The sequence below is a fragment of the Thalassophryne amazonica genome, chromosome 4, assembly GCF_902500255.1.
Source record: "Thalassophryne amazonica chromosome 4, fThaAma1.1, whole genome shotgun sequence".
In the NCBI taxonomy this organism is placed as follows: domain Eukaryota; kingdom Metazoa; phylum Chordata; class Actinopteri; order Batrachoidiformes; family Batrachoididae; genus Thalassophryne; species Thalassophryne amazonica.
The window spans coordinates 19,188,337-19,213,606 of record NC_047106.1 but is presented as its reverse complement, the minus strand read 5'-3'; the positions used below and the strand labels follow the sequence as shown (position 1 = coordinate 19,213,606).

At 41.0% G+C, this 25,270-nt stretch overlaps 1 protein-coding gene and 1 long non-coding RNA gene across 4 annotated transcripts in view; one reads left to right on the top strand and one right to left on the bottom strand.

The window, feature by feature from the left end:
- The window catches only part of LOC117509465 (multidrug and toxin extrusion protein 1-like), a 52,393-nt gene that overhangs the window by 13,863 nt on the left and 13,260 nt on the right, over window positions 1-25,270 (bottom strand). Inside the window, exons 2-13 of one of the 3 annotated variants that reach the window (XM_034169166.1) lie at window positions 23,939-24,091; window positions 23,739-23,840; window positions 23,586-23,654; window positions 10,712-10,860; window positions 10,575-10,617; window positions 10,460-10,504; window positions 8,759-8,856; window positions 8,559-8,656; window positions 7,668-7,781; window positions 7,518-7,585; window positions 7,319-7,427; window positions 5,523-5,598 (exon numbers count right to left, since the gene is read on the bottom strand). In XM_034169166.1, coding sequence (XP_034025057.1) covers window positions 5,523-5,598; window positions 7,319-7,427; window positions 7,518-7,585; window positions 7,668-7,781; window positions 8,559-8,656; window positions 8,759-8,856; window positions 10,460-10,504; window positions 10,575-10,617; window positions 10,712-10,860; window positions 23,586-23,654; window positions 23,739-23,840; window positions 23,939-24,058 — 1,091 coding nt within the window. In that variant the 5' untranslated portion in view covers window positions 24,059-24,091. Of the gene's footprint in view, window positions 1-5,522; window positions 5,599-7,318; window positions 7,428-7,517; window positions 7,586-7,667; window positions 7,782-8,558; window positions 8,657-8,758; window positions 8,857-10,459; window positions 10,505-10,574; window positions 10,618-10,711; window positions 10,861-23,585; window positions 23,655-23,738; window positions 23,841-23,938; window positions 24,149-25,270 lie in introns of those variants that run through there. The other 2 variants (XM_034169167.1, XM_034169168.1) reach the window with 2 other exon arrangements.
- Window positions 2,893-12,980, top strand: LOC117509466. The gene is made up of 3 exons (XR_004560414.1): window positions 2,893-2,926; window positions 12,330-12,332; window positions 12,843-12,980. It is a non-coding gene; the product is annotated as an uncharacterized LOC117509466 (long non-coding RNA).

Sequence of the window (25,270 nt, the reverse complement as noted above, 5' to 3'; positions counted from 1 at the left end):
TTAGCGGCGTTTTAGCCGCGTATTTGCAGCTAGTACGGCGGACAAAACGCCGGCAAAATTCTCCGCCCCTTTACACCGCGAAAACAGACGGAACTACCGTGAACTTCGGTCTACGTACTACCCGCCGACAAAACTGTCTATGTGTAAACGGGGCTTTAAAGTTTTTGTTCTTTTTCACATTATTTATGTTTAGTCCTTTACCCTCACACTTTATTTGCTCCTGAGTTCTTTCTTTGTTTGGGAGTTTATGATTTCATTTAATATTATTTATCATGTCAGTTTCTCCATTTATGCAATTTATTAACACCTGAGTTCTATGTTGTGTTTATGAGTTTTCCTTCATTTTTTGATGGTTGTTTATTTCATGTTTGTCACTCACCCCTTGTAATCAGTTGCGCTGTTTGGGACCATCTAGTCTGCGTTAGATTCAGTCACCTCGTGTTTGTTCATTTCCATTTGTTCTTGCTGATTCTCGTCACCTGTAATCATTTAGATCATTTGGTATTTAAGTTGTCACCTGTCAGTTTTTGGTTGTGGGTTCATTCCTCGTTGCTGGCTCTCCACTCACTCCGTGAGTACATGTTTTTCCTCTGCGCTTCATCCTCCGTCACCTGCTCTTTTATTGCTTTGTAGTCGCACGCTCCGCTGTTTTTTTTTCGTTATTTGTTACAGCCTCCTGGGATTAACATTTGTATTTTGTTTTTGTATGTTATGAATTGTTTGCTTTTGGCTCCGCCAATAAATCACTCTGGGGTTTTGATTGCACATGCTTCTCATGGTTTCTGTCTGCAACTCTGGGTTCGTTATTAGAACAAAACCGTAACAGTTGTGTAGTGTTCTGACAGTGCTATGCAAGCATTAGAATATAACTGCTGTTAAACAATTAGAAAATTATTTTGTTGTTGTTTTGTTTCTCCAGTTTAGTAAACTTCTGGTCTCTGACTGTGTACCACATTCAACCATCCCCATTCCTCTTTTTCTTCTGACGGAGTCCTATTTTCCGGTGAACGGCACGACTTCCCAAGTCATATGCACGAGCATACATAAGTGCGCAGCGGTGTAGTTAATAACAAGGTTAAACATTATGACTGCAGACAGTTGTACAATCTCACCCACTTCATGCTACAGAGTCTGTAGACAAGCAGTGGCACCAACGGACCTTACAGCCGATATCTGACTCATTTCTTCTTCTATTTGAAAAGTGCAGCTACTATCCTAGTGTGTTTAATAGAGGATCACTCAGTAACAGCAGTGATAGTAATGTACAACACACGATTAAACCTCACAATCACGTTTAGTGTATCTAAGGTTTATCTGTAAGGATGTACACCCAGAGAATTCTGAGTACCAGTCTCCAACCCAATCAGATGAGGAAGGTTATACCAGGATGGGCATCCAGCTTAAATTATTTTGGCAAACCAGCCATACAGTTCACAAACTGAAATTCCACACAGGGTAAGTTGAGGACCAGGTTAACAACAACCAGTGGTGGTTCCGATAATCCGCTAACCGATAATTATCGAAGATAATGTTTTCATTATCGGATTATCTTTTCAGATAACTTTGAAAACCATTATCGGACTAATTATCTTCCAATAGATTTTTGTCCGATAATTTTTAGACCATTAACATGGTAAACAAAGCTGAACAACTACAAACTCTTATAAAATTTAAAATCAGTTGAACACCTACCTGTTAAAAATTTTGTAGCAGATGTGTAGTTCTACCCTCTGCAAAAAGAGGAAAGCTGCTTCTAGAAGAAACCACTCTATCCTCTGCAGGCAAAGGTGAACTGGTCACAAAAAAACCCTCATTTTTTTAACCCCATACTGATACAACAGCAATATCACCCAAGTCATTCAGAGGTATACATTTTTAACTTATGGTTCAAATTTTAACCAAACTAATTTCGGACAAGTTATTTAAATTAACGTCATGTCTGAAGTTTTATGAAGTGAAAATATCAGATATATGTTTTACTTTTAAAGTAATGCGCTAATTTTTAAGGTTTTAGTGTTGACATGCTGTGTCCAGGTGCATTATGGGTATAGGATAATCTCTATGTTCATGACATGAAAAATGCATTTGAGACGCTCTGATCAGGCTCCACGGACAACAGAATTAAACTCTTGTGCCTAAAACTCTTGTGAATATATTCTCTGGGTTTACAGACGTTATTGTGTTTGCGTTTATTAAATTTCACGTATCTTAAACGTAGCAGAGTAGCAGCAGACACAGATTATCTGGAATTTTGTTTTGGCAAGTCTCTACTTCCATCTATTGGCCAGTAGTGTTCATGGCAGTATTCAAACTGAAGCTGGGCTGATATTTTCAATCACTGTTCTCGGTTCCAGCTCAAATTGTACCACAGAACCACATGGTGTAAAAGTTCAGAGCGCACGATTTATGTTCTCACACACATTGTACGTTCAAAAACCACATGTTGGACTCATGTTTCCAGAAGCAAAATGTAAACAGAAGCTTTTTTTTCAAACTTAATTTACAAAAACTCTCGATGGGAGACATCAAAGTTAAAAAACAAAACAAAACAAAAAAACATTACAAGACAGGTCTGCGGTGTTTGCACAGGCACAATGCGAGAGGTGGTCGTGAGATGTTAAATGCAGCTCGTTACTCCATGTATACTAAACGATGCAGGACGTGTGATTAACCTGAAACTCGGTGCGATCCAAAAAATTCTTGCACCAATGAAAAATCAAGTGAAAAAGGGCCAAAACTCGCACTGGCACCAGTAGATCATGGCAGTGTTCTATTTATTTTGACACCGGTTATATCAGACAGTTATCTAATTACAACTTGGCTTTTTTTTTTTTTAACATATTTTACAAAAGCACATTTATCTGTAAACACCAACACACGACACACCTCACATTAACGTGTTGGTTTACATAACCAATCAGTGTTAGTGGAGGCACATTTTACCCAGAATGCCATCTGTCTGTTTGTTAAAAATTGAGCTTTGTGGCTTCTCTCAGCTGCGTTTGTGCTGGAAGCCATGTAGTAAACTGGAGCTTCCAGCAGGAGGCAGGACACTCAAAGACAGAAGTGCTGACTCATTGTTTGGGTCTGTTATCGCTTTTGATACTTCCAAAAGCGACTGTGGTGTTAAACTCAAAATCAGCTTGTTAGTAGTTGCAAGTATACCGGAGACAATGCTGGAATTTATCGGTTATCTGTAACTTCCGATACATTTTTGGATGGTTTATCGTTTTAACTTTATCAAAGTTAACTTTTCAGTTATCTGATTATCTGTTATCGAAGTTAATTTTTTAGTTATCTGTGCCCACCACTGACAACAACTACCATTCGTGCAGCAAAAACTGGGCTACTGTTATATGAAAACATGTCTGGAAGCAGTGGAAGGTAAGTCAGAAGTGTGGAAGTGAGAGTCTGGACTTTAAATGCTGACAGATTGACTGATAAAGGGACAAAATTGGTCAATATGATGAAGAGGAGAAAGGAAGAAAACTGTGTGCACAACAGACGAAGTGAAAGGGAAGGCACTATTGTTAGTATGGCCAAAGCAGTGGGTCACCCCTTTGAGTCTGGTCTTCTTAAGGTTTCTTCCTCAAAAAAAAAAAAAATACCAGAGGGAGTTATTCCTTACCACTGCTAACTCAGAGGGGTTGGTAACGTTAGACCCTACCCTTGTGAAGCACCTTGGGGTGACTTATACTGTGAAACTGAATTAAGACCAGGAGAATCGAAGGTGGGTTCAAACTGTTCTATCACAGTGTCGATGGAAGGACAAATGGGGTTTAGATCATTCTAAAGGAAGAGCAAATTAAGTGTGTTAGGGGTTGACAGGGTGAAATTAAGTCAGAAATTGAAGCTGTGATGATGAATGTCATCAGTGCATATGTCAGATGGAGTTATATTTTGCATTTGTGGATTGGGAGAAATCTTATGACAGGGAGTCAAGAGAAGAGTGGTGATCAGGATGGACAAGATTAAGAATGAACATATCATAAGGACAACACAAGTAGGAAAGTTTGGAGACAAAGTCAGAGGAAAGATTGAGATGGTTTGGATATGTACAGAGGAGGGACCCAGGTTATACAGGAAGAAGGATGCTGAGGATGCAGGCACCAGGAAGGAGGAGAAGAGGGAGGCCAAAGAGGAGATTTATGGATGTACTGAGGGAGGACATGCAGGTGGTTGGTGTGACAGAGGAAGATACAGAGGACAGGGTGAGATGGACACAGATGACATGCTGCAGTGCCCCCTCTTCAGGCACTGGAAGGAACACTTTGAGGAACTCCTGCATCAGACCGGAGCACCCTCTATAGTAGGGGCAGAGCTGGAAGCTGATGCAGGATTCTAATCAATTTCCCTGGTGAAGTCACTGAGGTAGTCAAACAACTCCGCAGTGGCAAGGCCCTGGGGATTGATGAGATCTGTCCAGAAATGCTGAAGGCTTTGGGTGTGGAGAGATTGTCTTAGATGAGACGTCTCTTCAACATTGCTTTGAGATCTGGTACAGTGCCTAAGGAGTGGCAAACTGGGGTGGTGGTCCCCATATTTAAAAAGGGGACCAGAGAGTGTGTGCCAAGTACAGGCGCATCACACTACTCAGCCTCCCCGGTAAAGTCTACTCCAAGGTGCTGGAACGGAGGGTTCGGCTGATAGTTGAACCTCTGATTGAAGAGGAACAATGCATGTTCCGTCCTGGTGGAACAACCGACCGGCTCTTTACTCTCACAAGAATCATGGAGGGTGCCTGGGAGTATGCCCATCCAGTCTACATGTGTTTTATGGACTTGGAGAAGGCATATGATCAGGTACCCCGGGAGATACTGTGGGAGGTGCTGCGGGAGTATGGCTGGAGAATCAGTGCAGCATGGGCAGTATTGCATTTGCTCTACCGTACTGTTGTGACAAAAAAGGAGCTGAGCCAAAAGGCAACGCTCTCAATCTATTGATCAATCTTTGTTCCTACTCTCACCTATGGTCATGAAGGTTGGGTCATGACCGAAAGAACTAGATCGCGGGTACAAGCGGCTGAAATGGGTTTCCTCAGGAGGGTGGCTGGTGTCTCCCTTAGAGATAGGGTGAGAAGTTTGGTCATCCATGGGGAGCTCGGAGTATAGCCGCTGCTTCTTTGCGTTGAAAGGAGCCAGCTGAGGTGGTTTGGGCATCTGGTAAGGATGGCTCCTGTGTGCCTCCCTAGGGAGGTTTTCCAGGCACGTCCATGTGGGAGGAGACCCAGGGGAAGACCCAGGACTAGGGGGAGAGATTATATCTCCACACTGGCCTGGGAATGCCTCGGGATCCCCCAGTCAGAGGTGGTCAATGTGGCATGGGAAAGGGAAGTCTAGGGTCTCCTGATAGAACTGCTGTCCCTGCGACCCGATCCCGGATAAGCGGTTGAAGATGAGATGAGATTTATTTTCAGCAGTGGTAAAGGTCCTGTAAGTGCTCTTTATCTCCAACATTTTTACATAACTCCCTAACAGACAAGATAGCAAATGAACCGGTCCTTTGAAACATAAACTACTCACTCATCATATGTGAAGACATAAGCGATATGATCCTTCAGGCTGCCAATGGTCACTGCCAAAAACATGGACACTGACACTAGAGGGCACAGAATTCACCAGAGTCATTACATAATCTTTGTGACAGCAATCAAAGTCTTAATGTGTGAGTCAAGATGTTGGTCAGAAACCTTCTTCAGCTTTCTGTGGTTCAGTGAAATGAGCTTATTTATTAAAGCATTTCTAGCAAAGCAGCACTATAAAGACAGTTCAGGCTGTCAGCTTGAGCAATGTTCTTAAAATGTTTAATGTCAAAGCCCGGGAATTACTGTACATTTAAAGGCAAAGTTCACTTTACCAACTTTAACCATATTAAATAACTGCATTTTTCATGTGAACGGGTCCACAGGAAAATCATTTTGTTCCACGGTTCCGGTGAGTCCTGAGTCGACAGGGTTCTATCCCAAGGTAGAACTAGAGATCTGTCAGCAAGCTCACTAGTAACTACACTGAACAAAAGTATAAACACAACACTGAATTTTAAAATATGTTATAAACAGTGGAAAAAGATTACCAGTTTTTTTCTGTAAGTACTATTCTTTTTAATGCACAAACGCGTTGAGACACATGCAATGGCTTGCCACTCCCTTTTTGAGACATTGCCCCCTCCAGACAGGTGTGGTATGTTGTAGCACTTTCAAAAGAACATGCACATTACTCAGACAATCCTTGTACTGGGGACGATAAAAGGCCACCCCAAATTGTTGTGAAATGTCAGACATTGTAGCGCCACAGATGACATAAGTCATGACAGAGCGCAGAGTTGGCATGCTCAATGCTGGGATGTTGACTACAGCTGTAATGTCCTCTTCTCTACCATCAGCCACTGGACACGTCAGTTTTGACAGTTTGGGAAAACGATCAATTGACCACACACCTGCAAACCATGTGCTAAGATACCCCTCCCCATGTGGTGCTAATGTGCTTCAGTGATGGCACTTCTGTGGTAATAAAGACTTCAAATTGAAGCAAGACATCTGTCTTCCTCTTCCTCAGATGCGAGTCAGGGCAGTTATTATTATTATATTATTATTTTTCTGACATGCACAGGAGACATACCGCACCGCAAGATGCAAACAGAGGCCACACAAGATAGCAGCGTGTGAATTTTTATACATGGTCCCACACTGTAATGAATCTCAGTGAAATTTAAATAGACGTCCGAATGTGGAAATGTCTGTCATCTGTGGGAAATTGACCAATAAAGCAAAGGTGATGGAGGTGAGTAATTTCCTTAACACTAAGCATACAAAATATTTAAAAATGTCCAATTTTCTGTTTATAATTTTGTTCAGTATCATAACATTAACCAGTTCTGCTCTGACGCCTGTAGGCCAACTGGCCTGTCAGTTGACAGCTGCCAGCTTGCAAGATGTGTCATGGCAACGGGGAACCGAACAAAGGATCCTCTGGCCTTCAGTCCTTAGTCAGTTCTCACAAATTAAAAATCCTTCTTAGAGAAGGAAACATGGATCAAAGATATTGGGCTTAAATAGAACTCGTGCCAGCTCAGTCAAGTGTAACAGACGATGTGTTTTCTGATTCTCAGCAGACAAACTCTGACAACAGGTTTGTTATTTTATGTTGAAATAACTTAAGAGGATTGAAATAAGGAGCATTATCAGGTGAGCAGTTGGCATATTTGTGTATGTAGAGACAAGCCAAGGATGACCACAACAACTCCAGTTACCTCAACAACTTTCACATTTTACTCTCATTTAAAATTTATGAAGCGGTTGGCAGAGAAAGTCCGTACTAACCCGCACAAAACATGGCGACTTTAGCAGACATTTTGGCCTCTTCCGTGTTTCCGGCTCCCAAAGCATTTCCCACTCTGATGCTGGCTGCCACACTAAAACCCAAAGGGAACTTAAAAAGAACAAACATCTGTAACAATCAACATCACATTCAGTGAGATTCTGTGTGTCATCTGTGTTTGATCGTAGAGACAACAGTCACCATATATGCAACATTTGACAGTTCGTATACAACCGATTGAGCGCCAAGTTCCACCTCACTTATTAGACCTGTAGACAAAACATAACAAAATAACTGTTTAGATGTCACTCGTGCACTGACTACCATAGATTACTTCAAAATAAGAATTACCTGCCAGAAAACCACCAATCTCATATGTCCACCACTCAACACAGAGCATGACCATACTGGGGATGGCCAGGCGCATGTAAGATCCCCAGTCCTGCAGACACTCTGTAGTCCAGCCTGTGCAATCAACCAAACAAATACTCTAATGAGCCAATCAGAACTGACTCAGAAACCAGACGTTTATGATCACTTCTGTATTTGTCAAATTTGTTAGCATCAGCCATTGACGTCATGTTAAACCAAGAGTCACTTTATTTGCAAAAGGTTAATGGCCTCAGTGATGCCAAACTTTTCTATTTTTTCCCCACCAAGATTGCCTGAGGCGCCCCTTGGTGGCTACATTGTAATGAAGAATTATGAACATATCAAAGATTATAGATGTCTTCAAGCATAAATTTCAGTAACATTGTGATTATCGCTCCTCAAAATTGATTTTTAAACATTTAAAGGGTAGAATTTCTTCTAACAAAGCTTATCTGCATGCCTAAAAACTATGGAATAAATTTACTGAATTTGAGTTTTCAATTCATGAGCTCCAGTTTAAAGGTGTAGTACCTTTCAATGTCTCCCATTGATTACAGTTTGCCTTGTCTGGAAACAATTCAGCATTTTGACCCATGTGAGTAGTCGGACAGGTGTTTGGCAATGATACCTTTCCAGAAGTTCCAAGTCTTTAGAGTCCTGGTGCTTCATGTATAGTTGTGAGATTTAAATGTTAACCAGCAACCTCAAGCAGCAAGGGTTAACCCTAACCCGGTAAATTTGTCTACTTTGTGATAAGCTGACAAAGGGAATATACACCTTCAAACTGTCAAACATATTTTATTTGTTTTGGTTAATTTAGATCACTACTGCAAACTGACCATCCTACGTTGCAAATTTGCTTGATCTCACCTCCCCAGGTGGCCTTATGGAGACCATTCCAGATGATGTACACATAAAGACTTGCAGCCATGGTGAACTGTGAAATAGCGTTGGCAACGGCAGAACCTCTGCAAAGATGATTTTACTGAGTGACAGTGGTCATGTAGCAACATCGATAATACTGAAGGATTATCGGCAGTACGGCGTGCGGCATAAGAGGTGATACTTACGCCACTCCCAGGTTTATCACATAGAGAACGATGTAGTTGATGAGGGCATTTAGCAAATTGACAAAGATGCCCGTGATAACTTGTGGCCAAATAATGTTCTAAAAGGAACAAGAATTGGTTATATAACAGGAATTTAGCTCATAAAATATTTCAGCAAATGTTCATTAACCCTCTGGGGCCGACACCGTTGTATACGACAGTTGAGACCAAGCTTTACTAAATTCTAAATAACTTTTTAATGATATGAGATAGAAACTTTTTTTGCTGAAAGGTTAACTCCGTGGACTTTCGAGCCAGCCGTCGGCCATCTTTGTACTCCTCATAGAAGCTGTGTGATGACGTGTGCCATGTGTGTCCAATCGGAATTGGTTCACCGTCACATGGTTTTCCAAAATCCAGTTGTAGGGCAGATTTACCTCACGTGATAAACCAAAGATTGTTTTTAGCAGTGATATGTTTCTAGCTGGCCCGTCTGAGTAGCCCCCTGGCTGGTGGCTTCAATGCATCCTGCGCCATTACGCACAGCGATCAGTCAGTGAGCAGAGGGAGCAGATGGAGAGCCTCTGATGACAATCTCACGTGCTCAAACACAGAGTGTGTGAGTTTTAGAGATGCTCCACTCCTCATTACCCGTGAATGTTACTGGATAAGCCTGTGGCAAGCTCTCTCGCTCCAGTGTAAAGCACTGTTTACCATATCAATGGAGCAAGGGGGGGGGGGGGGGGGCTGCTCCTCAGAGTGTAAATGGGCCAAAGTGTCAAAGCTGCTTTCAGAGCAGGACAGAACACTCCAAAACACAGTAGAAGTAGAAGTTTGAGATGTGACCTTTGTGTAATAGCAGACAGAAATTGTTTTGAGATGAAGACAAACAAAAAGCATAGACCATTTTGTATATATTGTTCAAAATGTGCATTTCAATCAATCAATCAATCAACTTTTTTCTTATATAGCGCCAAATCACAACAAACAGTTGCCCCAAGGCGCTCCATATTGTAAGGCAAGGCCATACAATAATTATGAAAAACCCCAACGGTCAAAACGACCCCCTATGAGCAAGCACTTGGCCACAGTGGGAAGGAAAAACTCCCTTTTAACAGGAAGAAACCTCCAGCAGAACCAGGCTCAGGGAGGGGCAGTCTTCTGCTGAGACTGGTTGGGGCTGAGGGAAAGAACCAGGAAAAAGACATGCCGAGAAGGGGGGCAGAGATCGATCACTAATGATTAAATGCAGAGTGATGCATACGGAGCAAAAAGAGAAAGAAACAGTGCATCATGGGAACCCCCCCACAGTCTACGTCTAAAGCAACAACAACACTAAGCATTTGTGTTTAGTGTTTGAACCTTTTTGTTGTACAGTCTTTGACACAAGAGCACAAATTACCTTTACAAAGTGTCAAAACAGTAGCTTATTATAGTTTACTGTGTGTTTTGAATGAATGTGTGTGGAAAATAATTTCCGCTTTACTTTTTTCCTTTCTTATTTCTGATTGTAAACCTTTATTACACTTATAAAACACAACTATAGCATATATATATATATATTCTGAAAGTACAGGTTGTCCTGAAAAAAGAGACATAAAACTTGATTGTGGGATGCAGGGAGAGCTGTTAACAGCAATAATAAAACATTTATGCCAGGCGAGTGAACTGTCAAAAAAATGCCCTCGGACCCCAGAGGGTTAATAATACTTTTAGACGGACCTGATTCTGCAGGTATCTTTTTAACAATGCAAACATAAATGTAGCCTGTAAAGAAAAAGACTGATGTCAGATTTTCCACCTGAACCACTGGTGACCTGTCAGGAGTGGTACTTACAGGAAGTGCAGGCATAAATATCTTCACATACAGCTGAGCCAGTCTAGAAAGAAATTCAGAATCAGAATTCAAACAAGAACTTTGGTGGGTTTAAAGAATACAACAAAATGTAGAACAGGCATTTCGAACCAGCTGACCTTGCCACTTCTGGACTTTGTCGGACAGCCAACAGAATTAGTTCAGTGTTTAGGAGAATGGCCCAGCAGGGGAAACAAGCCAGCAACAAAATAAGAACGGCCCGCTGCATAATGACACCAATTCTCAGGAGGTTGTGGCTCCCAAATGTCTGAAATCAAAGACAAGTTTCAGATTTTTGAAAATTTCAGCTGTCAATCCAAGAGTTATACACAATCAGCCACTTTATAAGGTACATTACGCTTACCTATCTGGATCCCCTTTTGCCCTCAGACCTGAATTTAAACAGAATATAGACATATTCAACAGAACCTGTTGAATATGTCTATATTATTACGTCAACATTACATTTAATTTCTGTCAAATAAAATTTTTTTGTCTGGGAGCACTGTGCTGTGCGAATCATTTGGTTTTTCTTTTTGTATTTAATGGGTGACTTGTAAAATCATTTTTTTTTTTTAATCTAAAGAATTAAACCTTTGTTCCAAGGTTCAACAAGACCTCAGGTTTACAACTTGGGACCTGATGAAGGATTTGGAGGCATCAGACAGACATGTATATAAATGAACACAGCTTTTTCTTCTGGGTTAATATGTAGAGATGAAAAAAGGAATATTATGATAATGTCTGCATACTGACAGACATCAGTTTAGTTGTAACTGCATTGACACGGGGGGTGGAATTTACTCTAAATATTACTCACTGGGTATGTTAAATGCTGTCAAGCCTTCCATTAGGAAGGATCACCTTCATTTTGAAGAGTTAAAAATGTTTGAAGATGTACAGGGACGCTTTGTGAATTATACATCTCAGATTATTTTGATTGATGATAAAGCAGAGGTTTGATTTGTAATTTATTTATTGTGTACAGAGCCCCATTAGTCTTCACCATAGTGAAGACTATTCTTCCTGTTGGTGAAGACAAAGTTTTCATTTCAATCAATCAACATTTATTTATAAAGCGCTTTACAGCACCGACTGGTGTCCAAAGTGCTTAACATTAAAAACACAAATTCACAAAAATAAAACACATATAGAATAAAAATTTAAAACAGCACATAAAAAACAGAACATGTCACCTCCCCACTAAGTGTTAAAAGCCAGTTTAAATAATTACGTCTTTAACTTAGATTTAAAAAGCGCTAGGTCAGGAATACTAGTACGTAACTCAAGAGGTTTCACCCTCTGAATCAAACCCGCCGTGGGGTGGGTAATCAGCTAGTTTATATAACACCTGAATAGACCCTTGTCATTTGATTGGTGGATTGTATGTCATGTGATATGGATTATTCACACCATTTTCCATTTTGTTGCATTTACTGTGCAATTTTGGTCCTATTGAAAATAAAATAAGATCAACTTTATTCATCCCGAAGGATATTATTTTGTCAGAGTATCAAAACAGTAAACATTTTTTTTTTTTTTTTACAATAAGTACAACAAATTTATATGAAATGAGTAGAAGACATTTGCACAAGATGTTCAATAGTATTGCACATAACTTCGAGTAACTGAATAAATCAGTTCATTATGTATTCATCCTGCAGAAGGGGGACGAATTATACAGTCTGACTGCCACAGGTAGGAAAGAACTCCTGTAGTGCACCTCGGTGGTCTCAGTCTGTGGCTGAAGGTGCTCTGACAGGATGCCAGTGTGGCATGCAGGGGGTGAGAGGTGCTGTCCAGGATACTGAGCAGTTTCCTCAACATCCTCCTATCTGACACCCCCACTACAGACTCCAGCTCAACCCCCAAGACAGAGCCAGCTCTACTGATGAGCTTGTTGAGTCTGTTCATGTCAGCTGCCTTCAGCCTGCTGCCCCAGCACACTACATTGTAGAAGATGATGCTGGAGACCACCGAGTGATAAAACATCTGCAACATATTTCTGCAGACATTAAAAGATCTGAGCTTCCTGAGGAAGTACAGTCAGCTCTGACTGCTCTGAAAAACTCAAATATTGTACATATTAAAGCTTTTTTTTTTTAAACTCAGAGAAGTGAACAATTTCAATACATTACTGAGACAGTTCCACAAGTTAACTATTTATTTCTGTGTTGGTAAAACAGTTTGTGGTTTCAGGCTTGGATAAATCAATAATTATCTTGCTCTAACAAGGAAAACAACTGTAAGTGTTAGTCCATGGTCCAAGCATGTTTTTGGTACCACGTAAGGTGATGAAACAACACTTAGAATCCAGCCTCGGTGTACCATGGCCTACACAAAAATGTATGATAACCATCCCAGGGTGGTAGTTATAGCCAGGTAGGGGTCAATGAAGAATTACACAGAGGTCAAGGTTAAAAGTGTTCTAAAAAGCAATAGTTTACACCATCTGTCATGCTTAGTTATCATGTTACGAGTTAACATATGTCATACGTCATAGATTCCAATGTACATGGACCTAGTTTGACCATTACTTCGAAGACCACACAGTCAAAACTATTTGATTTATTAATCCTTTTATTTCAACCAATAATTTGCATCATTTTTTTTACTGAAATTGGAGCAACGTCAACTTTTGACCCCTGTACAAACTGAAACTGACCTTTGTCACCATTTTTGCTGTTTTTTCCCCATTCAAGTCATAGATAGTCCAAACTATACCTTGTTGGAATTGTTATAATCAGACAAATAATGTAGTATATTTTTCAACATGATTGGCGCATTTTTACATTTGACCTCTGTGCAATTCTTCATTGACCCCTACCTGGCTACAGCTACCACCCTGGGATGGCTTTCATACATTTTTGTGTAGGCCATGATACACTAGCTGCGGTTACATGGACCACAAGTAATATGATTGAACAATCAGATCGAACAATCAGATCAAAATCACGCCAGGTAAACAGCTCCATCTGATTAGATTCGCCCAATCTGATCAAAATTACGATCAGGTTAGAGGAGGTGGTGTAAGCCTGTTTCTAACCTGATCGGCTTCCATGTAAACGGCACGCTGGATTGTCCGCCTGTGAGGAGACTTGTTGCACATGTCTGTTACGTCACATCACCACGTGACGCTTCCTGCTCTGTGTAATAATTGATCAACATATTGATTTATTCTGCCTTACAGAAACCTGGTTACAGCAGGATGATTATGTTAGTTTAAATGAGTCAACACCCCCGAGTCACACTAACTGCCAGAACGCTCGTAGCATGGGCCGAGGCGGAGGATTAGCAGCAATCTTCCATTCCAGCTTATTAATTAATCAAAAACCCAGACAGAGCTTTAATTCATTTGAAAGCTTGAGTCTTAGTCTTGTCCATCCAAATTGGATGTCCCAAAAACCAGTTTTATTTGTTGTTATCTATCATCCTCCTGGTCGTTACTGTGAGTTTCTCTGTGAATTTTCAGAACTTTTGTCTGACTTTGTGCTTAGCTCAGATAAGATAATTATAGTGGGCGATTTTAACATCCACACAGATGCTGAGAATGACAGCCTCAACACTGCATTTAATCTATTATTAGACTCAATTGGCTTTGCTCAAAATGTAAATGAGTCCATCAATCAATCAATCAATTTTTTTTAATATAGCGCCAAATCACAACAAACAGTTGCCCCAAGGCGCTTTATATTGTAAGGCAAGGCCATACAATAATTATGTAAAACCCCAACGGTCAAAACGACCCCCTATGAGCAAGCACTTGGCTACAGTGGGAAGGAAAAACTCCCTTTTAACAGGAAGAAACCTCCAGCAGAACCAGGCTCAGGGAGGGGCAGTCTTCTGCTGGGACTGGTTGGGGCTGAGGGAGAGAACCAGGAAAAAGACATGCTGTGGAGGGGAGCAGTGGGGAATAAGTTTCATTACACTAGAAGTCTTTCAGAAAGCGCTGTAACTAGGTTTAAGGATATGATTCCTTCTTTATGTTCCCTAATGCCATATACCAACACAGTGCAGAGTAGCTACCTAAACTCTGTAAGTGAGATAGAGTATCTCGTCAATAGTTTTACATCCTCATTGAAGACAACTTTGGATGCTGTAGTTCCTCTGAAAAAGAGAGCTTTAAATCAGAAGTGCCTGACTCCGTGGTATAACTCACAAACTCGCAGCTTAAAGCAGATAACCCGTAAGTTGGAGAGGAAATGGCGTCTCACTAATTTAGAAGATCTTCACTTAGCCTGGAAAAAGAAGATCTTCACTTAGCCTGGAAAAAGAGTCTGTTGCTCTATAAAAAAGCCCTCCATAAAGCTAGGACATCTTACTACTCATCACTAATTGAAGAAAATAAGAACAACCCCAGGTTTCTTTTCAGCACTGTAGCCAGGCTGACGAAGAGTCAGCTCTATTGAGCCGAGTATTCCTTTAACTTTAACTAGTAATGACTTCATGACTTTCTTTGCTAATAAAATTTTAACTATTAGAGAAAAAATTACTCATAACCATCCCAAAGACGTATCGTTATCTTTGGCTGCTTTCAGTGATGCCGGTATTTGGTTAGACTCTTTCTCTCAGATTGTTCTGTCTGAGTTATTTTCATTAGTTACTTCATCCAAACCATCAACATGTCTATTAGACCCCATTCCTACCAGGCTGCTCAAGGAAGCCCTACCATTATTTAATGCTTCGATCTTAAATATGATCAATCTATCTTTATTAGTTGGCTATGTACCACAGGCTTTTAAGGTGGCAGTAATTAAACCATTACTTAAAAAGCCATCACTTCACCCAGCTATCTTACCTAATTATAGGCCAATCTCCAACCTTCCTTTTCTCTCAAAAATTCTTGAAAGGGTAGTTGTTAAACAGCTAACTGATCATCTGCAGAAGAATGGTCTATTCGAAGAGTTTCAGTCAGGTTTTAGAATTCATCATAGTACAGAAACAGCATTAGTGAAGGTTACAAATGATCTTCTTATGGCCTCAGACAGTGGACTCATCTCTGTGCTTGTTCTGTTAGACCTCAGTGCTGCTTTTGATACTGTTGACCATAAAATTTTGTTACAGAGATTAGAGCATGCCATAGGTATTAAAGGCACTGCGCTGCGGTGGTTTGAATCATATTTATCTAACAGATTACAATTTGTTCATGTAAATGGGGAATCTTCTTCGCAGACTAAGGTTAATTATGGAGTTCCACAAGGTTCTGTGCTAGGACCAATTTTATTCACTTTATACATGTTTCCCTTAGGCAGTATTATTAGACGCCATTGCTTAAATTTTCACTGTTACGCAGATGATACCCAGCTTTATCTATCCATGAAGCCAGAGGACACACACCAATTAGCTAAACTGCAGGATTGTCTTACAGACATAAGGACATGGATGACCTCTAATTTCCTGCTTTTAAACTCAGATAAAACTGAAGTTATTGTACTTGGCCCCACAAATCGTAGAAACATGGTGTCTAACCAGATCCTTACTCTGGATGGCATTACCCTGACCTCTAGTAATACTGTGAGAAATCTTGGAGTCATTTTTGATCAGGATATGTCATTCAAAGCGCAGATTAAACAAATATGTAAGACTGCTTTTTTGCATTTACGCAATATCTCTAAAATTAGAAAGGTCTTGTCTCAGAGTGATGCTGAAAAACTAATTCATGCATTTATTTCCTCTAGGCTGGACTATTGTAATTCATTATTATCAGGTTGTCCTAAAAGTTCCCTGAAAAACCTTCAGTTAATTCAAAATGCTGCAGCTAGAGTACTGACAGGGACTAGAAGGAGAGAGCATATCTCACCCATATTGGCCTCTCTTCATTGGCTTCCTGTTAATTCTAGAATAGAATTTAAAATTCTTCTTCTTACTTATAAGGTTTTGAATAGTCAGGTCCCTTCTTATCTTAGGGACCTCATAGTACCATATCACCCCAATAGAGCGCTTCGCTCTCAGACTGCAGGCTTACTTGTAGTTCCTAGGGTTTGTAAGAGTAGAATGGGAGGCAGAGCCTTCAGCTTTCAGGTTCCTCTCCTGTGGAACCAGCTCCCAATTCGGATCAGGGAGACAGACACCCTCTCTACTTTTAAGATTAGGCTTAAAACTTTCTGCTGGGGGGTTCCCATGATGCACTGAGTGTTTCTTTCTCTTTTTGCTCTGTATGCACCACTCTGCATTTAGTGATTGATCTCTGCTGTCGTCCACACCATGTCTTTTTCCTGGTTCTCTTCCTCAGCCCCAACTAGTCCCAGCAGAAGACTGCCCCTCCTTGAGCCTGGTTCTGCTGGAGGTTTCTTCCTGTTAAAAGGGAGTTTTTCCTTCCCACTGTCGCCAAGTGCTTGCTCACAGGGGGTCGTTTTGACCATTGAGGTTTTTACGTAATTATTGTATGGCCTTGCCTTACAATATAAAGTGCCTTGGGGCAACTGTTTGTTGTGATTTGGCACTATATAAATAAAACTGATTTGATTTGATCTGTGTTCACAGAAATGGCGACGGAAAAAACAGAGCTGGACTTTACAAGAGACGGTGCTCCTTCTCAAAATATTAAAAGAATTTAAAATAAGTGGAAAAGCTTGACGGATGTAAGTTCGCAGCACAGACTTGTTGTGTCCGGAGTCAACAGGTCAGATGAGCAAATTAAAAACCGTTGGGAAGCAACGAGCGCTTTCTACAAGGAGAAGCTAAAAACTGAGCAGAAGCGGCGCGGCTCCAACCAGCTTCTCTTATTACGAATTAATGGAGTAATAACTGGAGGTCGACCCTCTTCAAGGAGGACACTGGAATAGAAGTTGGTTTTCCACAGGAGGAAAGTTCACCTGAGACACCGGAAAGCCTGGAGGTAAGTCCTGATAAAATCACGCCAATGCATCATTCCTCTTTTTTTACGAGATGTACTTTTAGCCAAATGTGTGGATTTAGTTCAAGTTAATGTTGGTGATTCATGTTAAGTTATCCCAGGAGTTTATTAGCGGAGTAAACTGTATGAACAGTCTGTCATCGAGTTAACCAACACTCTTTATCCTTGTTCACTTTAGTACATCACGTTAATTTCTGCTCTCATACATACAATGATGTAAAGAGCACGTCGGAGGAGATAGATGACAGCAGTGTTATGTGCAGACGCAGGTTGAGGAGCGGACCAACGTCTGACCGAACCCAGCGCTAAATAACCAGAAAGCGGTTCCACAAACAAAACGATTTTATTTCCCCTCCAGTGCAATAATTAGTGTACAACATAAATATCTGGCTTGTCTGGCGGAGTGAAGGACGGCGCGCTCTCCAGCGCACAAAAGGATCGAAGCCTCGGCGCCTCTGGACTCAGATTCACCGCCAAACACCCCCCAGGTGGATACGACAAACTGACTCTGTGAAGGATGGAAAAGGTGAGGTAAGTCAACAGAGCTACAGCAAATATCTTTCAGAGGCACACACTATCAGCAACACATTCAGGTCTGAATTTAAGCTTTATGTAAATGAGCAGCTTCTCACAACAGGTGGAGGATCATCAGTCCGTACGCCACGGCAGTGAGAAGCAAACTGCACAATTCTCATCAATGTTCAAATATACTGCGTAACAAAATGCCAAATTACTATTAACGATCATTCAGACAATAATCACCTCTGATGTGTGCTGACAGCATGTGTCCCTCACCCGTCCTCCTTCACAGGCACGATGTGTCAAACCCTGGCGCGGTCCTCAGCGTCTCACAAACGAACGTCACAAGGTCAAGTTCCCGGCAATTCTGCTTGAACCACTCATGGCTTAAATGCAGAACGCCATCTCATTATCTGCTTCAGCTGAAAGTCTTTAAGTTTACACGTGAGCATCATCCACAGGTGCTGCGAGTCACTAGGCCTGCACGTGAACATCCTCCACAGGTGCAGCTAATAATGCTGATGAGGGTGAAGGACTCTTCTGCCAGCACCGTCTCCACAGACAAAAACCAGTTTGCATACCACCTGGAGAGCAAAGAAAAGAAAACAACACAAAAACATCCAGCCAAACCCCCCAACACACAACAAGCAGATCTACACAACCTGAAGACCACACAGAGGAGGCTCCAGACAAAAAAAGTGATTTTTTTTTTTATTTTTTTAAGTAATATCATGCTGCTAAAGAAAACCACGGTGAGTTCTTGAAATTTCCTGTAGCGCTTTTTGAAAAAATATCGTACAAAGTCATTGCATATTTATGTATTTTTTGGAGTGCTTTATTTTTTAAAAATTACAAAGTTCCAACAGAATATGACAGTTAACGTCCTCTAGACTGTTGAGACACAAACATATATTCATTTCAATTTTGTTTTCCTGTTTTGAGCTTTGTGAAATCAAAAGCCGTGTGGATGAGTTACAACATATTTGAATACAGATGCAGGATGATTCTTTGGTATAATACACGACTGTGAGAGATCCACAAAGAGAAACATGAAGAACATTTTTTTTTCTTTGCAAACTGAAATGATACATTCTTTCACGAACGAAAGCCATCATCTGGTGATGCCAAGCTCCTGGGTGATTGGTCGGACCAGGAGAGATTCTTCCTGGACAACATGCAACAGCATCACAAGATTAATCGGAAAAGAGAAGAGAGGATTCTTTCCAGGTTTATCAAAGAAAGTACCCGCTCAACTGAACACATTATAAGGCAACTGTTTGATGGTCTTCGGGCTCTCCTTTCTCAGTCCTACTCATCAGCTCCACATTTACATCAACGAAGTTAGTCGAGGACCTCACTGAGACATGAGACATTATATTTGGCAAATCTTCATTTTCTTTCAATGTGTGGTAATATGTTGGCCCACTTACAGCATTTGAGCCATTTTCTCTTAAAATATCAAAATAGAAATTTTACACTTTTCTTTGACCCTCCCAAATGTGTACTGGTCATTTTGAACATGTTCAACACCTTGGAAAATCTCTAGCTGCTGCTGTTTAGAAAATACATCTGTGGGCGATTCTTTAATTAGGGGCACTATTGGCCTTGTAAATGTAATTTCCACCACACCATTGCCTTACAATATAAAGCGCCTTGGGGCAACTGTTTGTTGTGATTTGGCGCTATATACATGTGCTCTGATGTCACTGTTTATCTCCATAGAAACTACCCAAACAATCTTTCATACAAACTGTTTAGGGACATTAGTGTTGTGGTGGAAATTACGGCAATAGTGTGGGACAACTACATTTTGTTTAAAAAAAAAATCACAACAGTTGTATGACATTGAATACCCCAATTATGTTTTGATTATTTTACTGATATTCTATTCAGAGATATTTTAAAACATTAGAAAAAATGTTTCTTTACCATTCATTTATATCATTGAAGATCAAAAGTCTGGGTGTGGGACAAGCACAAAACGGCAATATTTGCATATAATGATGCTGAAAAAAGGTGAAAAAGTCATCATAGACTTCTAGAACAAATTTCTTAACACACTTTCATTGTAAAGATAACTATAAAAGTGTGAAATTTCCCCTTTTTTCTGTTTTTCATACAATATGATCAAAGGACATAATAAGTGCCCGTAGTCTAAGAATCACCCCTGTATTTGAAGTAACACTCGGGATAAAAAAGGGTGTGGTCACTTTAGGGCTGTCTGTCCTGGACAGAGAGATTTTGGCACATATCTCAAGTTGTTCATTGGGGTCATATTAGTCTGGAACAGGTGAGTTAACCTCTCCTAAATGATGTGCACACGTCTCAGCCAGGTCCTCTACTAAGTCCATCACGTCACAGTGAGCCACCTAACCACCCGACCCAACTTCTCACCTGCCACATCTACACACTCAAAATAATCAAAATAATGGTGGAAACTTTGACTACAGCCCACACATGTAGAAACTGAAAATAAGAAACTGGACCTGATGTTTAGTTTCTTCAAATTTTTCCTGTCAGTATGTTATTGTGCTGACAAAAAGAGCCGACTTTAGGGTTTGGTTTTATGATCTGACTTCACAGTAATGCCAGTTTAAGAAATAATGTCAAGCTCTGATGTAAGTGAATAAACGTTTTTAGCACGATATTTATTTTTAACCAGACTGTTGTGGTCCTGCCAGGTTTTTATTTTATATATGTGTACGGAAGAAAGTTGTATTGACTTTTGTATTGAAAGAGAAAATGTGTTTGTCAGATTTTTTATTATTATTATTTTGTTAATGGAGATGACCATTTCAGAGAGGGAAGTGATTGAACATGGACTCCTTCAATGCATCCTTGTCCTGCTACCACCGGAACGGCTCTGCATCCAGACCTGTGGTCCAGGCTGAGGAAAGATGCCATCAAAGTGACCAGCATTCTCCAACCAGTTGTTGCTTGTTTTGTTCCTCTCATTCTGACAGAAATTAGGAAGTGCACAGCAGGTTGCTATCACAACTGGTGAAAAGGTGAAGTGAAACTTGCTTCTCTTCAGTGTCACCCTCCACCTCAACTTCCAAATCCCTAAAGTGTTTTCTGCTGTTACACAGAGTGAGCTGAGGTTCACATTAACAGATTTCTCCTCTGGGGTCAGATGTGCAGAATTTATGAAGTCTTTCAGCAACCAGTCCAGGAGTGGATCTGCAGGGTCACCACTGATTTGTAGTCGTACGTCTTCTCTATGTTTTTCACACCCTAAAACAGAAAATGGTTATGTTTTTTTAAATTCTTGTGTTTAATGAGTAATTATATCCTTAAGAATAAATCGGGGGAAAAAAGCACAGGGTGTAGTGGATATGACTTTTTTTTTCTCTTAAAAAAAGTTTGAAAGGTAACTTTGGCAGGAGATGAGCTCTCAGAAAGGTCTGAATGGCACAAAACATTGGAATCTTGGGCTTTTCGAGACATTTTGCAACTGATGCTCTAAAATCTAAAAGCAAATAACTTGTTTTAGTTGAGTAAATTAAGTAGAAAATGTAAAAAGACCTCACACACTAGGTTTGTTTCATTTATTCATGAAACTGCTTTATTGTCATATTTTGAAAAAGTTCATTGTTTAAAGTAAGTTTGGTGAGATTTCATAGTGGGCTCTCCCTAAAAGCCACAGAAAAAAGTTAGCAGAAGTCATAAAAGTGGTAGCTGTGATGTTGATTGTGGGTCAATGAAAACGACAGATGTTCAGAAATAACCTACCTACATGTGGCTGTGAGTCCCGTCAGTTATTTGAGGAATATGATGCGTTTCCTCAAAGCTCTGGCTGATCTCCAAGGCTTCATTTTCATTTGGCTCATAAATGAGCGGTTTAATCCGTCAGTCTTTTCATTACGGTTTTACAAAACATGTACATGATGTAGCCGTGCTCTGTGCCACATCGCGTAAAAACACATTCTGCCACGCTCGTTTCTTTCTGAACAATTCCTGAAGAAGAAGCATGTTCCCCTGATGCTACTGTTTCAAAAGAAACATGCAAAGAATAACAGTAGTCTTGATAACTCCAGAAAACAAATCCATTGTTTATATGGCGGCTTCCGGGTACAACTCTTTTTTTGTTTGTTTATTATAATTATTAAAGTAAAACAATTACACAAAGTACAAAGGTATGCCAGGAGTCAGCAAATAAAGAAAAACATCCATTTCATCCATCCATGCTGCACCGATCCGTCTGTCGATCTCACGCTCCATCCGTCCCTCGCTCGTGAACAAGTCCCCGAGATACTTAAACTCCTCCACTTGAGGCAAGGACACTCCACCAACCTGAAGAGGGTAAAGCACCTTTTTCCAGTCGGGAACCATGGCCTCAGATTTGGAGGTGCTGATTTTCATCCCAGACGCTTCACACTCGGCTGCAAACCGCCCCAGTGCACGCTGAAGGTCATGATTTGACAAAACCAACAGAACCACATCGTCCGCAAACACCAGAAATGAGATTCTGTGGTTCCCAAACCAGACCCCCTCTACACCCTGGCTGCGCCTATAAATTCTGTCCATAAAGATAATGAACAGAACCGGTGACAAAGGGCAGCCCTGGCGGAGGCCAACGTGCACTGTAAACAGGATTGACTTACTACCGGCAATGCAAACCAAGCTGCTGCTGCGGTCGTACAGGGACCGAATAGCCCTTAGCAAAAGACCCCGGACCCCGTACTCCTGGAGCACCCCCCACAGGGTGCCCCGAGGGACACGGTCGAACGCCTTCTCCAGATCCACAAAGCACATGTGGACTGGTTGGGCGAACTCCCATGAACCCTCGAGCACCCGAGGGAGTGTATAGAGCTGGTCCAGTGTGCCGTGACCAGGACAAAAACCACACTGCTCCTCTTGATTCCGAGGTTCGACTATTGGTCAAATTCTCCTCTCCAGTACTCTGGAATAGACCTTACCAGGGAGGCTGAGGAGTGTGATCCTCCTGTAGTTGGAACACACCCTCTGGTCCCCATTCTTAAACAGAGGGACCACCACCCCAGTCTGCCAATCCAGAGGCACTGTCCCCGACCGCCACGTGATGTTGCAGAGGCGTGTCAACCAAGACAGTCCCACAACATCCAGAGACTTAAAGTACTCAGCACAGATTTCATCCACCCCAGAAGCCTTGCCACCAAGGAGCTTTCTAACCACCTTGGAGACTTCGGCCTGGGTGATGGATAAGTCCGCCTCTGAGTCCCTAGTCTCTGCTTCCTCTTCGGAAGACTGAATCAGATGGTAATCACGGTGCATGTAAACACTCACAGCAAGCGGATCACTTTAGGGCACGTTCATGTAAACACTAAACAAGACAATCTGATCCACCAATTGGACAGAATTCAATCAGAACAGAAATAAAGTGTCCATGTAAACGTAGCTACTGAGGCTGGATTCTAAGTGTCGTTTCATCACCTTACATGGTACCGATTAGGTCAAAATTGATGACTGGCTCATAGACTAAGTAAACAGATTATAGCTGTGATTTCATTTGTGTTGGACTGCCAGTTACTCCATATTAATATGAAATGTTACTCTACAGTGCTGTATCATAACTTGTGATAGCAGGAGTGATAATCAAGGTATGTCTGAGACATGGGTGTGTGTGTGTGTGTGTGTACCTGAGAAACCAGTGTGTCACATGCTGCCGACAAGCCGCTTCCTATAGATATACCTGTAACATTAATAACCTGAGGGAGGATGACAAACATGGCAGTTTATGTTCAGTTAGTTTGCTCTGACTCAGTTGTCTTTTAGAATGATACTCGACTTACCGATATGGCCAAAGCCACTCCTGCCAGCTCTGTTCTTCCCAGATGGCCACAGAAAACGGTACTAATGAAACTAACTAAAAACACCATGAGCTGAGAGAGCGTCTGAAAACAAACAAGAAGAAAAGAATGGAAATTAGCTGTTGAGATGCACATACACACAGACACAGACAGACAACAAATAATACTCAGAGATGACTTACCACTGGGCCAGCTAGTTTAGATAACTCTATTATTTCCCTCTTGGAACCAACAGGGATCATGGCACGGATGGATCTTAACATGTTGCATTCAGTCAGATGGGAAGGAGCAGAGTTCTCCATTTTCCAGCCTCACCGCCAGTGTTGCCACAGTTACTTTGAAAAAGTAATCCAATTACTGATTACTCCTTGAAAAAGTAACTTAGTTACTTTACTGATTACTCAATTGGAAAAGTAACTAAGTTAGATTACTAGTTACTTTTTTAGTTACTTTCCCCAGCTGCCGACAACAACCCTCTGCCACCTCAACATGACAATGATACTTGTTTTGCCAAAACTCACTTTATAGTCACCCTTTCTTGACTTCAATGAAAATAAATACTTGTTTTATAAAAAGTCAAATAAAGACCTCTTTCTTGACCTCATATTTAACTGTTGACAGCACTGTAACAGTAAAACTTGCAATTTCTAACCTACATTGATTATAAATGTAACTATTAAATTCTTTCTAACATTTTTCTAACATTTAAATTCTCTCTAAACATTTTACTTATGAAAATTATTATTATTTTAAGTAGTATTAGTAGTTGTAGTAAAAAAACGGCTTCAAAACTGGACCTTGAATCTAGCGGTGTTGTGGGGGGCACATCCCTGCCCCACGCCTCCATTCTATCTGGATTCGTCCCTGCTTTGGTGTTTGAGCACAAAGAATGGATAACATTTATGCAGAAAACATGACCAGATTTACAGGTAAGAAAGTTTTATTGCGTTTTCACATCATGTGCTCCTCAGAAAGAGAGTTTAGGTGCATTTGAGTGGAAAATAGTGTTAGTTGTTGACGCGTCGCGGAGGATCAGCTGTTTTTAGCAGCAGATACGGAGCGGCTCGGAGAAAAAAAAGCATAAAAATGTCTTTGTAAAGCTCAGTGTAGGTGTGGTGTTGTCACCGCGCTTAAGAGGTGAGGATGAGTCGTAGCTGCTGCAAAAAACCACGGATGAAAAGCTCGCAGCCCGCTTAAAGTGGGCAGTTCAGTCAAACCCCGACCTCCTGCCCACAGACCAAGTTTAATGCTGCTATCGACCCACAATTCAAAAATAATAGTAATGCACAGTGGCTTGGAGAAGTAACTTTAATCTGATTACTGATTTGGAACGATTAACGCGTTAGATTACTTGTTACTAAAAAAAAGTGGTCAGATTAGAATAATGCGTTACCGGCACCACTGCTCACCACTCACTGCCTGATTTAAACAGACCTTTAGTGTTTGGGTGACCTGATGAACTTTGCTCAGACTGTGATGTAAGCAGTTGTAAATGCGTGTTATGAATGAAGTCA